The sequence below is a fragment of the Phalacrocorax carbo genome, chromosome 21 (genome assembly GCF_963921805.1).
Source record: "Phalacrocorax carbo chromosome 21, bPhaCar2.1, whole genome shotgun sequence".
Taxonomy (NCBI): Eukaryota; Metazoa; Chordata; class Aves; order Suliformes; family Phalacrocoracidae; genus Phalacrocorax; species Phalacrocorax carbo.
This window is the reverse complement of record NC_087533.1, coordinates 7,576,008-7,589,484: the sequence shown is the minus strand read 5'-3', so window position 1 is coordinate 7,589,484 and position 13,477 is coordinate 7,576,008. Positions and strand designations below refer to the sequence as shown.

Sequence of the window (13,477 nt, the reverse complement as noted above, 5' to 3'; positions counted from 1 at the left end):
TTTAAAAGGAAACACAACAGCTCGGTTTATTTTACAACAGTCAGGATTTTGCCATTTCTACACACCACAGGGATTTCTTTGTTTCATGTTAACACCGATGGCACGCTACAGACACCACGGGCACTCTGAGGCGGGACACGCACACAGCTGACTCTCAGGGGCTGGGCTGCACGGGGCCTGCTCTGCCCAGGCTGCGGAGCGGCGCAGAGGCAGGAGGTGAGCAGAGCTCTGCAACAGCCACGAGGAAGGGAAGGGACAGGGTACCGGCGACACGGTCCCTCTGCCTCGCACAGATGGGCCGGAGCGTGCTTCCCAGCGCCACCAAAGGATGCAAAGCACACAGGGTCACAGCCCACGCTGGAGGCAGGGCCACCAGGTGGGTGGGCACAGCAGGAACCCCTCTCAAAACCATCCCAGAGGTCAAGAACCCAGCATGTGGATGGTGCTCTGATGCGTTTCAATGCAGCCCTGGGGATCTCCCTCTGCTGCCCAGGCTGACCCTGCCTTGGCAAGCACCCGTGACCACACCGGCAGTCCCCAGCCCCAGCTGAGGCCACGGTTTTGCATGAGCACAGGCTTGGGGAAGGGGCCAGACTCACAGGTTTGCCTCTGACCCACGAGTGGACACAAGGTGATGATGGACTCGGGGCTCCGCCCCTCTAGAGCCAGGGCATTGCCACCGTGCAAGCTCAGGCGTGCAAAGCCCCTGAGCATCGCTCGCTGCGGCTCTGTGGAGAGAAGGGGCAGCTGGCATCGGGGGGCTGACGACACGTAACCGCCACGGGACAACACGCAGCACTGACGCCGGTGGCCGTGTCCCGGACCACGGCACAGGGAGCGACAAGGCATCAGGAAGGGCAGGGAGCACCAGGAGAAAATGCCGCTGCCCCTTCCCTGCCGGAGACAAGCAAGGACAGGACCTTTATTTCAGTCCGTGTTTCTCTTTAGCCCTCGGAGACTTTAACCTGCCCACCTCTGTCTCGTGGACAGGCAGAGCGTTGGTGAGGAGCTGCTTTGTGCTGGTTAGCAGGGTCACCACTGCACAGCTGCCCTCTTTCACAGTGTCACCGTGCTGGGGGATTTCACAGGCTTCTCTGCCACCACAGCAGTTCCTCACATTTAAAACTGCATCCCACACAGACGGCTTGGTTTTAGCCAGTGACACAAACAGGGACCGAGCAGGCGAGAAAGGGGAGCTCCCTTCAGCCTTAAATCCAGCACCGAGGTGCCACCACCTAGGGCAGTCAAGCTGTGGGATGTCCCCACCTGACTCACCCCCCGCCGCGGCTGCCTTTGGGCTGGGGGCGCGCAGGAGGATTATTGCTGAAACGGCAACGCGCAGTCCAGAGCCACGCTGGGCCGGCCCCCAAAACACCCAGGACCGGTCCCCGAGCCCTGCCCAAAGCCAGCCAGGGTGAACCACGAGCCCCCGGCTCCAGGCGCAGGGAAGGGTTGGGGGACGCAGGGCTCCGTGCACCGCAGCCCGTGCCACCCTGCCCTGCGGCTCCCGTTCCTGGGCTTGGGGGGCAGCCCAAAGGGGCAGCACCTGCCGGTCGTACACAGCCAGAATCACACGCACAGCACGGGAAAGGTGAAGAGAAAGTCACTATTACAACATCAGCAACGACTAGCCCTAGAAGTAATGATCATCTCACATCAACATTACACACCACTGGAGGCAGAGAGGACGGCGAGCGGAGTTTAGTCGGGTTAGTAAACAGAGAACCGGTGCTGACGTACAGAGGGTAACACAGACACAGCAGCTTCGCATCTCCTTAGAGGGACCTGTTGCTGCGATTTCAGTTTCCTCACAGGCCACTGGCATCTGCAGTCCGAGCATCTGTCCTCGGGTCTCTGGGTCTGCACGGGAAGGAGAGCGGCGAGTCAGGCTGGGAGCAGCACTGCTGCCTTTCCCTGCCGGGTCTTGGCCACCAGCAGCACAAACGGTGCTCCTGCCAGCATGGGCTCCAGAATTCCCCCCTCTCCGACAGCGGGCCACAGCCCAGGAGCTGGAGGAACTCTGACTGCAGGCAAGCAGCGAGATGCCCCAGGGGACTCGCACTCAGCTCTCTAGAGGCCCTAAAAATAAAACCACTTGGGGGTGGAGGAGCACAAGGAAACAAAATGTAAGGCAAGGGAAAATCTGGACAGATGCTTCCTTTTCCTGCAGGGCTGCGTGGGGCTTGCTGAGCACAGGACACCCGGGACCTTGCCAGCAATGCACGTTTCCCTGTCACAGCCCCTACCAGTGCTTGCTCCTGCTCTGTCCTGGGGATGCAGAGCTGCCCAGTCCGAGCAGACTGGTCTACTCAGAACCCTGCAGTTGCCCCCCTACGCAGCCCCGGCTGGCCCCGCTTGCTTCCCAGCACTGAGGCCCTGGTGCCACCACCCACGCTGGCCCGGCCCGGGCCGCAGCAGCCCTGGGACTCACCGCATGGCTCTTGTTCAGTTCTCTGCTTTCTGTGCTCCCGTTGCTGCAAGGAAGAGCAGAGTGGTTTGCAGCGGCTGCCCAGAGCTGCGTGCTCCACAAGCAGGCAAGTGCAACCAGAAACAGCAGCAGAGCACGCGCGGCACAGGACAGGCGACCTTACCGTTTGAGGTGATCAGGTTCTCAGCCTGAGCCTCCTCGTCCCCTGGAGCTCTGCAAGAAACGGTGCACAGTGAGAGCGGCTGCGACCTGCACCCCGTCCCAGCGGGTGGGCTGCCCGACCCCGCGGGGCCATGCTGAGGGAAGTGCCCTGGGAGCAGGCCCAGCTGCTCTGCCACCCAGGAGCTGTGCTGCAGAGCATCCCTCTGCTTTGGGCACCAGGCACCCGACAGGGATGCTCTGAGAGTGCAGCCTCTCTGCCAGCTGCAGGAGGGAGCCCAGGAAGAGCTGACCACAGGGCAGAGAGGCTCTCCAAGGCAGGTGCTGCCCTCACTCACCTGGGCTTCTGGTTAAAACTGCACCTGCACCTCCTGCCTGCAAGGGGAGAGAAACACCATGAGCGTGGCCAAAGTGGGAATGGGCCATGGCCTTTCCCGATGGCCGCCCCCTGTGGGAACAGCCCCCACTGCCCTGGCCCGCACACCCAGTGCCCGCCGGGTCGTCAACTTACTGAGTATGAGAAGAATCCCAACAGTGAACAGGACCACGGCAAACACCAGCCCCCCGATCCTCAGGCTCTGGTAATCTGGGGGGAAGAGACACAGGGGCTGGTTCCTGCTGGGCTCAGGGACGGGGGCAGCCTCTTCTGCTCCCCATCGCACACGCGCACATCTCCCTGCCAGCATACCCATCCCCGTGCACGGTGATGCTCACCATAGTTAAAGGGGTCCTCCTCCTTCTCCTGGGTGGCCACTGGAAATAAGCAGACAAGGGGTGTGAGTTGAGCAAGCTTGCTGGCAGAGCCCCTGCAGCCCCCCACTGCCCCCCTGGCAGTGCAGGCACCTCGACAGGGCTGCGGGCTCCCAGGGCTACTGCCCACACCTCACTCCAGCCCCCTTGGATCGGAGGGGCAGCTGTCCTCCAGGGCCCCACAGCCTTTTCCCACACCCCTGCCACCTCCTGCATGCGGGAAGCACTCGGCACCTACCGTCTGCCACAGCCGCCGGCACCAGCAGGGAGCACAGGAAGATCAGCACTGCCTCCATGGCCGCTGTGAGAGAGGGGAGAAGCAGGCTCAGCCCCCGGGCCGCTGATGGAGGGCACCGCAACAGGGCTGAGGTGCACGGCGGGGACGACAGGCAACCCGTGCCCGACTGTGCGCGCAGGCAGGGCTGCACAGCCCTCGCGGTCCACGCTGGGAGAAGGAGCCAGGCTGGCCCCGGGAAACACCTGGGGGCCCGGCCACGATACCTGGTGCCATAGTTGCCCCCAGCCTGAGGGGGACACGGCAGCTCGCAGGCGCAAAACAGGGGAAGGGTTTGAGCAAAATGACAGACAGACTTTCTGTGGGGTTCTGTGGTATGTTTGCAACCACCTCTGCACCGCTGGCTCTGCTTCTGACGTGGATCTCGGTGCAGTCTCAAGGTTGCACTGCAGGCAATGGGGCCAGCACAAGGGCTGTGATCTCTCCATCAAGGTCAACGCTGTGCCCTTCACCCAGAGCATACTTTAATTTGCCCCAATTAGCATAGCAATTACAGCTCATTCCTACAATGAGGCCAGTGGCCCTGGTGGGACACGAGCTGGCGGCCGCGCTTGCCCCTCCCAGCTCCCAACGCTCACCTGCCGCAGCAAAGAGAGACCGAAAACACTCCTTGGTCCCCCCTCACAGCTGAGCCTGTCCCTGCCCTTCACCAGCACCGACACACTGCCCTGGTGTGGGAAGCACAGACCCTCGCCAAGGGATGCCAGCCTGGGCGTAACAACACTGCGGCCGGGCTGCGACACGCCCTGCCGGCTTGGGCAGGGGCTGCACATCTCCCTGCCCTGAGCTGCTGCTGCTGCACCCATTTGGGATGGTCGCCCTTGCTGCTGGGACCAGCCAACAGCAGGCACCGCTGCTCTGCAAAGGGAGGGCCCTGCCAGCACACACGGTACCTGTTAACCGGCCCCGAGCACAGCGGGGCCAGCACGAGCATCCTTTCTCCCTCTCGCCAGGGGCCAGGCAGGGCCAGGGGAGCTGCTGCTCTCCACCCCGCGGGCTGACACAGGGCACTGCGGACCCAGCCGCCCCTTCGTGGTGGGTGGCTGCATGTGGGGGACGCCCCTCGCCAGGAGGAGAGGGCTTGGCAGACGCGCCTCCTTCCAGGGAGCAGCCGGGGGCTCGGGAGCGCAGAGGCAGGTTGGGCGCTGCCTCCCTGGCTGCCCACAGCTCGCTCACCCATGCAGGGCTCTGCTTGTTTGTGTTTTGCTGCTGCCAGGCAGCCGCTGAGCGCCCCGAGGACAGTGCTCGGTGGCCATACATGGTGCGGGAGCGCGAGGAGGGCTAGCTGCTGGTGCAGGAGGGGAAGGGGCGGTTATCGGGCACCCTGCACAGCACTGATAGCACCGAGTGCTACAGAGCTGCTGCAGCTGCTGTGCTGGATTAGGGCCGATAAGAAAGGGGCCCTCGACAGAGCAGGAATTCAGCTAGCTGACGGATGCAGATCCCCAGCGTGGTGCTATTCAGCCCTGCCAGAGCCTGACCTGATTTGGATGCAACCTCCATCCTAGCCCAACCTGGCTGCCAGTGACAGCGGGGAGGCAGCTGCCCCAGGCTGGCTCCTCGGGGCACCAGGGTCCCCCAGACCCTGCTGCGGCCCCTTGTCCCAGTCTGTGCTGTGAAAGTGCCCAGACACGGCACGCGTGGAGTGGGCTCAGCAGTGCCCACCAGCCTGCCCGTGCTGGCCCCAGTGGCGTTTCGCTCCACGGCTGGTCCCCGGTGCTGCCTTCGGGAGCCAGCTCCCATCGCGCCCACGAAGGCAGCAGCCTCCAGCACCGCGCTCAGCCCCACAAACACGGGCAGTATGTTTCCAGAACCCAATTTATTCATCATAACAAATTGCGTCCCATGATAACTCACGTCCTTCCCTCCCCTTCCATGTCTTGTCATTTTGAAGTAAATGTGTGTTATCTGAACACTGGAGGGTTTAATTTCCCTTGCCTGCAGCTGCTTCTGCCATTGTGTAGCGCGGGGCTGCGCTGCCACGCCGCGCTGGAGCGTGCCACCGGCTCCCTGTGCCCAGACAAGCCCCCTCATTTGCTGAGGCACATAATTCTGCATAATTACCAGGTCTCAGAAACACGTACAAAGAACCCAACAGCTGGTGATACAGTAACTCCGAGTTGCACATTTTCCTACGTCCTTTGTCTCACGTCCTTTACCTATTTACGGCCACGGCTGCTGGCGCAAAATCAGTGTCATTACCCAATACAAGGGTGTTGCATGTGCACAAGGAGATGCAATACAGCACATGCCATTGCTAGATGAAGCGTACTAATTGGCTCCTATAGCGTATTAATGATGCCTTTATTTTCTGAACAAATCATTCATCAGATTTTTACTGTTTATTTTACCGTTATTTGACTACTATAGCAGCAGCAGCTCAGCGACATCCTCCGGAGCACACACTCGGGAATTTTGTGTTATTCACAACCGCCCCTGGCCTGCCCTGAGCCCTGCGACCCCAGCCAAAGTGCGTGGGAACCCTCTCCCAGGGGCCGAGCCCTCCTGCCTGCAGCCCCGGCGCGAGCGCAGGGGTGCCGGCCGGGCGCGCTCCCCTCCCACACCGGGCAGCCCCCAATGCACTTCCCGAAGGCAGTTTTTCTCACCCTGCGCCCCACAGCCCTCTGTCTCAGCCCGAGTCACTCATCACGCGGGAACCATCCACCTTCTCTATTTCGGGGTGCTCCCACTGGCGCCTGGGAAGGTGCTTTACAGCTCAGGGCAGCCCTGCCTGCAACGGTGAGAGGGTCTGACACGCGGGCCAGAGGTCCCACAGCGGCTTGGAAAACGCACGAGCTGCCTTGCTGGCTGCCTGGGTGTGCTGCCAGCACTAGCCAAAGTGAACGTGTCCCCACTGCGGCACCCACTCAAGGCTTTGCTCCCCGCTCTCCCACCGCCGGCCCTCCGCAGCTGCCTGAGGATGCGGGCCAGCGCTGGGGCCCGGCTCAGCCACAGACAACATTTCCAATCCTCTGCTCAGCTTTTGGCTCCTTGCATTTAGTGCAGCAGAGTTCACTTTTTTTGCCAAGCCAAGCACACAGCACACATATGTTCTTTGTTTTTCTAACTCAATTCCCAAAATTCACACACTTCCGGATGCTAAACTTCTCTCTGCACGAGTCAGCCATCAGGATTGGCGGTGTCCTTGCTAGAAAAACAAACACAGCATTCTGGAGCGCAAATGAGCCCAGTTCTCCTCCAAGGAAGCATATGCTTTGCGAAGTGCCACAGGTTTTTTGGGTTGTTTCAAGCTGGCCCACCCACTTTTTCGTGAAGCTGAAATAAAGTGAGAAGAGCAAACATTGCAAAGGCTCTGCCGTTTTCCCTGCTTGTGCCTTCAGACCACAATGTTCCAGGCATGAAGGCGCCGCTCCCTGCCCTCTGTTCACGCTGAATCCAGCTGTGCCTTTGCACTGAGAGAGTGGAAAAATAACAGCTGCCTGATGAGCCACGGAGCCCCGTGCCCGGCCCTGCGGGCATGGCCCACTCCTCACCCACACTGCGCCGCTGGGCAGAAATCTCCTTGTTTCCTCCCTATTAGTGACACAAAGTTTGCAGTCACCAAACCCAGCAGCCCCACACCCGTACAAACCACAGGTAATGGGCAGCATGGTGCACTTCGCATGCAAAGTGAATCAAAACATGTTTTTTTCCTGTTAAAACTGCAAGATCTGCCTTACTACGGAGAGAGGCAGAGCAGCACAGGAAGCAGGGCAGTGGTACCCAGAGCTCTCCTTCCCTCTCACCTCGACCAGTTTTAAGAGGTAAAACCAAATATTTACACCCCCCCATTCCCACTTGCGTGGCTGAGCGAGAGCAGGTGCCGGGAGGAGGACATCAGGCATTTGGGAGAGGCTCCCGGGTGAAAGCAGCAACGCCGCAGACCGAGGAGCAGGGGGGAAATCTGGGCAGACCGACCCAGTCCCTCCTGCCCACTGACTAGCTCTCCACTGCATGGCAAATCATGCCAGAGCAAGGCAGGTAAATTTGTAACGGCATTGAATCCTCAAGTCCCGTTTTCCTTTCATTGTTTTTATATAGATCAGCCCTGTCAAGTCCCAGCCACCACAGCATAACACTGGGCAGCCTCCTCCTCCCATCAGGAGTCCCCAGGGCATCTCCTGAAGATCAGACCTAGTTAAAATCTCCAGTTTCTGTGCAAAGCCCCCAAGACCGTGACAGCAGCGCTCAGTTGCCTGGAGCATTTAAGAGCGTGCATGTGTGAATGAACATTTCCAGCTATGCATAGATGTGCTCTTCTGCCATTTCATGTCAGCATCAATCCAGCTATTAATGTGCCTGGTTTTGTGCCTCGTGTTCCTAAATGAGAGAGAAGGAGAGATTTCCAGACCCTGCCATTCTGATACAGACGGCACTTCCCAAATTTGGTGCTGAATCAAAGGCTGACTGGATAGAAGACCAGGTTTGGGGTATCGCCCCAAAGCAGAGGATATTCAAAGGAAACCCTCTGCAGGAGCCGCAGGAACCCAAACTTCAGCCCCGCTTCTGCTGAACAAGACACACATGCAGACCCCCACGGACCGGCCCTGACCAGGTCAATGCTTGCAAGAAACACGACCACAGGGAATCGCTGAACACAGCTAAGCAAGGCTCCGAGCGTGCCCTGTGCTGCATCCCTTACCTGTACCCTAGCATTAAACTTGCCTCCTGCAGGGCTTCTCCCAGCCTCAGGCAGACATCAGGGAGCCTCAGCCAAACTGCGTGGCCGTATCGGGCTCACGCGCAGTCCCCGGCCCACCCTGACGATACGCGCTTCCCCAAACGAGAAGCGGTGGGCACAAAACAGGGAGGCCAGCCCTTCATTTGAGGCAAACCTCCAGCATAATGACTGTCGAGCTAATGGCTGCCTGGCAGCGCCGGCTTTGGGAGAGCCGGCAGAGAACCCAGCTCCCGGCTCCGGGGAAGCAGCAACCACCTCCACCACCTCAGTTTGCTGCTCCTGTTCTCCCCTCATTTGCTTAACAGATAATCAGGTGCTATAAACCTGAAGAGTGCACCTGCTTGGACTCTCCTGTCCTCCGCCACAACCAGCGCTCCCCAGCCCTCGCCGCACGCTAGCTAAACCCTGGACTCTGCGCGCCGAGCGGGGCATGGCCGGGCACCAGCACAAGGGGAGTCAAACAGGTGAGTCAAAGCAGAGGTTACCTGGCAGGTCCTGGTGGCGAGAGGAATCCAGATCACCAGAAAACACTGAAATAGCAGCGTTAGGAGAAGCTGTTTCAAGCTCCCACGTGTCCTGGGGTACCACCATACCACCGTGCTCAGCGGAGCATCAAAGAGCGGACATTTTCTCCATCCTCTCCTTTGCTGTTGCCATCAGCCACGACCACCACCGAGCACGAGGCAAACAGAAGTCCCCAGCAGGCACAGCCGTCGTCCCTGCCAGCACGGCTGTGCCTGCACGCCGCGAGGAAGGACAGCCAGGTGGCACAGCCCCTTGGTGCGAGCAGTACCTTCTCCACGCGGCACGCCGATGCAACAGCCGCAGAGCTTGGTGGCCTCTTTATGCTTTGGAAACACACAAACAGCCCAAAAGGAAAACACAGGGGAGCAATCAGACACAAAGCTGCCAGTTTGCCGTGCTGGGGAGTTGTCCTCAACACCAAAGTCTAAACTCCTGGCAAAACCGTGACTCTCCTGAACGGGTAAGTTTCAAGGAGGCAGCTAAAATGTGTGTTTCACACTCGCCTGACGAGAGGAAGGTGCAGCCAGCCCCACGCCTCGCAGGCACAGGGGTATTCTCCAGAGGCCCGCGAGCACGCTCTAACAGGTGGCCCGGCTCTGCAGCCACTGCACTTCTGTACGCTGGCAGCTTTCCCTTGCGCGCTCCCAATCACCCCGCCTCGCACTGCCTCGGAACCACGCTCCCGCTGCGCGCGGCCAGGGAGTCTCTGGGCTTGCCTTCATTTCAAACCGGGAGTAAAACCACCCGGGAGAGCTAAAAATCGCAAAGGAGCCCGACAGCACCTCGGAGCACCGCGGGCTTGCTGAAACAGGTGCGGGGACGGCTTCAACTCCTAACCCACATGCAGCTTTTCCTGAGAGGCTGCTCGTTCACGCTGCAAAGCTTATTCACATCCACACAAACCACCTGTCACTTTCCCTCCCACAGAAATATTCCTGCAAGATCCAAGTACCACCACATGGACTCTGGTATCTGTTTCTTCAGGAAGCATTAATTACACACCCCGAGAGACACGCTCTTCCCTTCCTCCGGTACGCCTTCCCGGGATAATGCGCTCCAGTGTTTATGTATTGCTACGGTGTTAGTAAAATATTTAACAACAGAAGCCCAAACGCTGCCAAATACTTGGCGAGAGGTCCGCCCCCCGTCCCCCGCGATCCCCCCGCGCCAGAGCCCGGCCGGCCGGCGGAGCACCGGGCGTGCCCGAGGTCTCCCCACGGTGCTCTCGGGTCCGCCGGGGCATTCTTCCCCGCACGGGGTGGGGGGGGGGCTGGTAACCAGGCAACGGTGGGATGAGGGAAACCGTGGTACCCGGCGTTGCCATGGCAGCCGCCACGGCCGGGGATGCGGGCGGCCCGGGGCGCAGGGCGATGCCCCGGGGGCCTCCCCGGCGGACCCGGGCTGCGGCACGGCGGGACGCCGCCGCACCCCGCCACCCGCAGCCCGGTTCCCGCACGCCGGTACGAGCCGGGCGCGCCGCGGCAGGACCCCCGGAGGCGGGAGGGACCCCCGGAGGCGGACAGCCCGCCCCGCCGCCCCCTCCCCAGCCAGCCCCGCCGGCGGCACCGCGTCGGCCGGACCCACCTGAGCTCTCCGGGCCGGAGGGGAGCGGAGGGGAGCGGAGCGGGGCGGGCGGCGTGTGCGCGGAGCGGGGCTGCCGCACAAAGGGGAGCGGGGCGGGCCGGGCCGGGCGGGGCGGGGGCGGCGCCTGCGGCCGGCGGGGGGGCGATGCCCGGGGCGAGCCGAGCGGGGGCCGCCGCCCCGCCGGGGAGCGGGGGTCCGGCCCTCGCCCGCCGCCGCCCCGGGGGTGCTCAGGCGGCGCTGCCCGCCCTGCCCAGCGGCACTTGGGCTCCCGAAGCGTGTGCGCGCTGCCCAGGGCGGTGGCGACGCGAGGGTCGCTCTGCAGCGGGCTGCTCGGAGACCCCCCCGCAGCAGGTCAGGCTGCGTGCGGGGGGCGGCCGCGAAGGGGGAACGTGCCGGGCTGTGAACCGTCCCTTCCCGCACCGCAGAGCAGGCCTGGACTCTGCCCCGCGGCGTGCACCTGGTGCGGCGGTGGCGGGGGAACGGCGAGCAAGCAAGAGCAACTCCGAGGCTCACAGAAAACCCACGTAGGCAAACTGGCAAACACGGCGCAGAGGCTTTTCTCTCTTGCTCGCTGCCCCCCGAGAGCAGAAGGGCGGAGCTGGGAGGGGGGGTGCCCCGCTGCCAGGCCAGGTGGCCCCGTTCACAGGGCTTAATCCACCTTGCTCGGTCGGATCTCCGGGGCCACCCAGGGAGGGGCAGCAGCGACCCTTCCAGCCTGGCCTGGCTCAGCGCTGGTAGCACCTGGTTTGGTTTCGGGCATGCTCCAGAACTGGTACTTCCATGGGCTCTCCCAGATCCGCCAGCATGTAGCAGCTGGTGAAAAACAGACCCTTTGGGTTTTAACCAAAGCAGATCAGAAACCGGCACAACTTCAGAGAGTCAGAGCAGAATGCTGCCCAACAGAAGGAGAAGGGCTGGACCCACCGCTGCTGTGAACAAACGCCCTGTCACAGAGCTTTGGGGCAACCACTTTATTCCCACTGCACAGCTGGGTGCCTTGGGAGGAGCAAGATCTGGGAGGGAGATACGTGTTTAATATAGCACCGAGGGAACGCCTCTGCCTGGCCAGCCGCGCGTGGCCAGGGAGCAGCCTGGTCGCAGCCACAGCGGGGAGGGAAGCTTTGGTGCTGGCTGTGCTTGGAGCTGCTGAGGTGGCCGCGGGCTCTGGCCTGGGCCACCGCCCTGTGGCTGTGGGCATTGGCAGCAGGCAGGCAGCGAGCTGGGGGCCTGCCCTGAGCTCCTGGGAGCTGTGCAAACCGCAGCACCAAAAGTTCTCGGTGGTATCCACGCAAACCCAGAGCTTCCCGCAGGCCAGGCACAGCATCAGATGGGCAACGGGATGCTGAGAGCGCTGCTGGGCAGTAGCTGACCGCAGAGGGCCGGCGGGCACCTCTCTCTTTCAGGCCAGGCTGGCACACCCGTGTCCGCCTGGCTCCTGCTGCTGCCCCAGAGAGCCATCTCTTCTTGAAAAAACACCTTAGCAATGCTGCCACCACTGAGCTGGTTCATCCCCTAATAACTCAAATGCATCTTAGATAGAAATCAGCCTCACAGACAACGATGACACATAGTCCATTGTACATTCATTTCCCCATTTCCAGTAAAATATAAAAAGAAAATAAACCAGCACTGGCATCTCAAGGCAATTATTCAGAAGGGTCATGAGATACAGACCAACACAGAGGAGCTGGACAACGTCAAGACTCTCTAATGCGTAGGGATAACATGATAAGGCTGTCAGCTACCCCGCAGTGGGTGAGGCAGGGATCAAGCAGTTATAATCAAATTTCGGGCTTCTCTGACCTTACCAGGTCCGCAGCTGTTGTTATCCACTCCACATGGCAAAATATTCTGATGCTGTGGTCATGCCCTGGGGACTGCAGCGAACACGGCGGGTCTCTGCAGAGGCACAGGCTCAGAGCCCCCGTGCAGGCAGCGGCCGGGACACACGGCTGGCTGCAGCTGGATGTGCTGTGGGCTCTCTTTCCTTTAGTTCTTTATTAACAAATTTGCAAGGCATCGCCCAAAGCAAGTAGAATCCAAAAAATTGGCACAGTAGCCTTTTTTCTGTTCAAACTCAGGTGAAACAGAGACCCTATTGTGAATGTAGGAAGTGACGGGTTGGCTGCGCTACCCCCACGGAGGCAAAGTGGCTGCGGCAGTTGCTAATGGTAAATGTCTGCTCCACAGAGCCACACTGCTGGGAGGGAACCGTAGCGAGCAATGGTTTCTTTTCTGGCGAAATTGAGAGGCAAATCTTTTGCTGGTGTGATGCAGGCTAGCAGCGCTGAGGCTAGGCAGGCAATGGTGGCTTATGCTAATGAAGGGGCTGGGCTGATCTCCTCATGCTACTTGAGTCAATAGGAGCATTGCCAGTAGCTTCAACAAGGGCATGATTTCATCTCGGCCTGTGTCATCTTACACTGGAGCAGGCGCGGAGCAGGCATCTCCTTCCTGCGCTCTCCGGGCAGCAAGCCCTGGCAGGGAGGAGGGAGAGGAGCCACTTGCTCTCCAGAACTTTCCCCTCCAATTTTAAGGTCTTCCCCTTCTCTGTAAATGTTTGCAAACCACCCATTTGGTAGCAACACAGCCCTCAGCGTGGCCAGGGGCACAGGAGAGCCGAGCAGTGACAGAAGTCGTGCGTAGCCATATGGCTGCGTTTATCCCGCCATGTCTTCCATGAGGCCTAGGTCATTCCTTGCACCCTGAATTCCCCTGAGTGTGAACAACAAAGCAGCAGACTGTACTGAAGCTGCTGAGGCCCTATTTGCTAGTCGAGCACAGCCAGCGTGGGTATTGCAAAAGCTGAAGTTCAGTGACGCTGGGCCAAGTGATGATGTTACCGACGGCGGAAGGGAACCAATCCGAAACTGTGGGAAAAACATTTTTGTAGAGGAACATCATCTCTGAAACCATATAAACAAATCAGGTTTTGACACAACAGAACAAAGACTATAAAAGGAGAGTTTGGGGAAAAACACCGCTAATGGGTAGTAATTCACACAGTGCCTGCCAGACTGTATTTTTGTAATTTGTATTCCTTGGGGACACTGGC

At 60.3% G+C, this 13,477-nt stretch overlaps 1 protein-coding gene across 3 annotated transcripts; it reads right to left on the bottom strand.

Moving 5' to 3' along the window:
* On the bottom strand, positions 1–10,557 carry FXYD6 (FXYD domain containing ion transport regulator 6). 3 transcript variants are annotated; one of them, XM_064470809.1, is made up of 9 exons: positions 10,423–10,497; positions 8,799–9,161; positions 3,576–3,638; positions 3,302–3,340; positions 3,099–3,173; positions 2,926–2,962; positions 2,592–2,641; positions 2,432–2,474; positions 1–1,860 (listed from the first exon to the last, which is right to left on the bottom strand). In XM_064470809.1, exons 2-8 carry the CDS (start codon positions 8,902–8,904, stop codon positions 2,446–2,448), a joined length of 399 nt encoding a protein of 132 aa, XP_064326879.1. In that variant the 5' UTR covers positions 8,905–9,161; positions 10,423–10,497; the 3' UTR covers positions 1–1,860; positions 2,432–2,445. The 3 variants fall into 3 exon arrangements, with proteins under 3 accessions (XP_064326879.1, XP_064326880.1, XP_064326878.1); XM_064470810.1 differs by lacking the exon at positions 8,799–9,161 and having other exon boundaries at positions 10,423–10,557; XM_064470808.1 differs by lacking the exons at positions 8,799–9,161; positions 10,423–10,497 and adding an exon at positions 4,526–5,073.
* Between the last annotated feature and the right edge of the window lie 2,920 nt (positions 10,558–13,477).

Excerpts from the sequence above, each read along its gene's own strand:
- FXYD6 (XM_064470808.1), bottom strand. The coding sequence starts at position 4,892 with ATGTATGGCCACCGAGCACTGTCCTCGGGGCGCTCAGCGGCTGCCTGG. Across the intron at positions 3,341-3,575 it reads GCCGGCGGCTGTGGCAGACG|TGGCCACCCAGGAGAAGGAG; the intron begins GTAGGTGCCGAG and ends GCTTATTTCCAG. Across the intron at positions 2,475-2,591 it reads GAACCTGATCACCTCAAACG|CAACGGGAGCACAGAAAGCA; the intron begins GTAAGGTCGCCT and ends TCTTCCTTGCAG.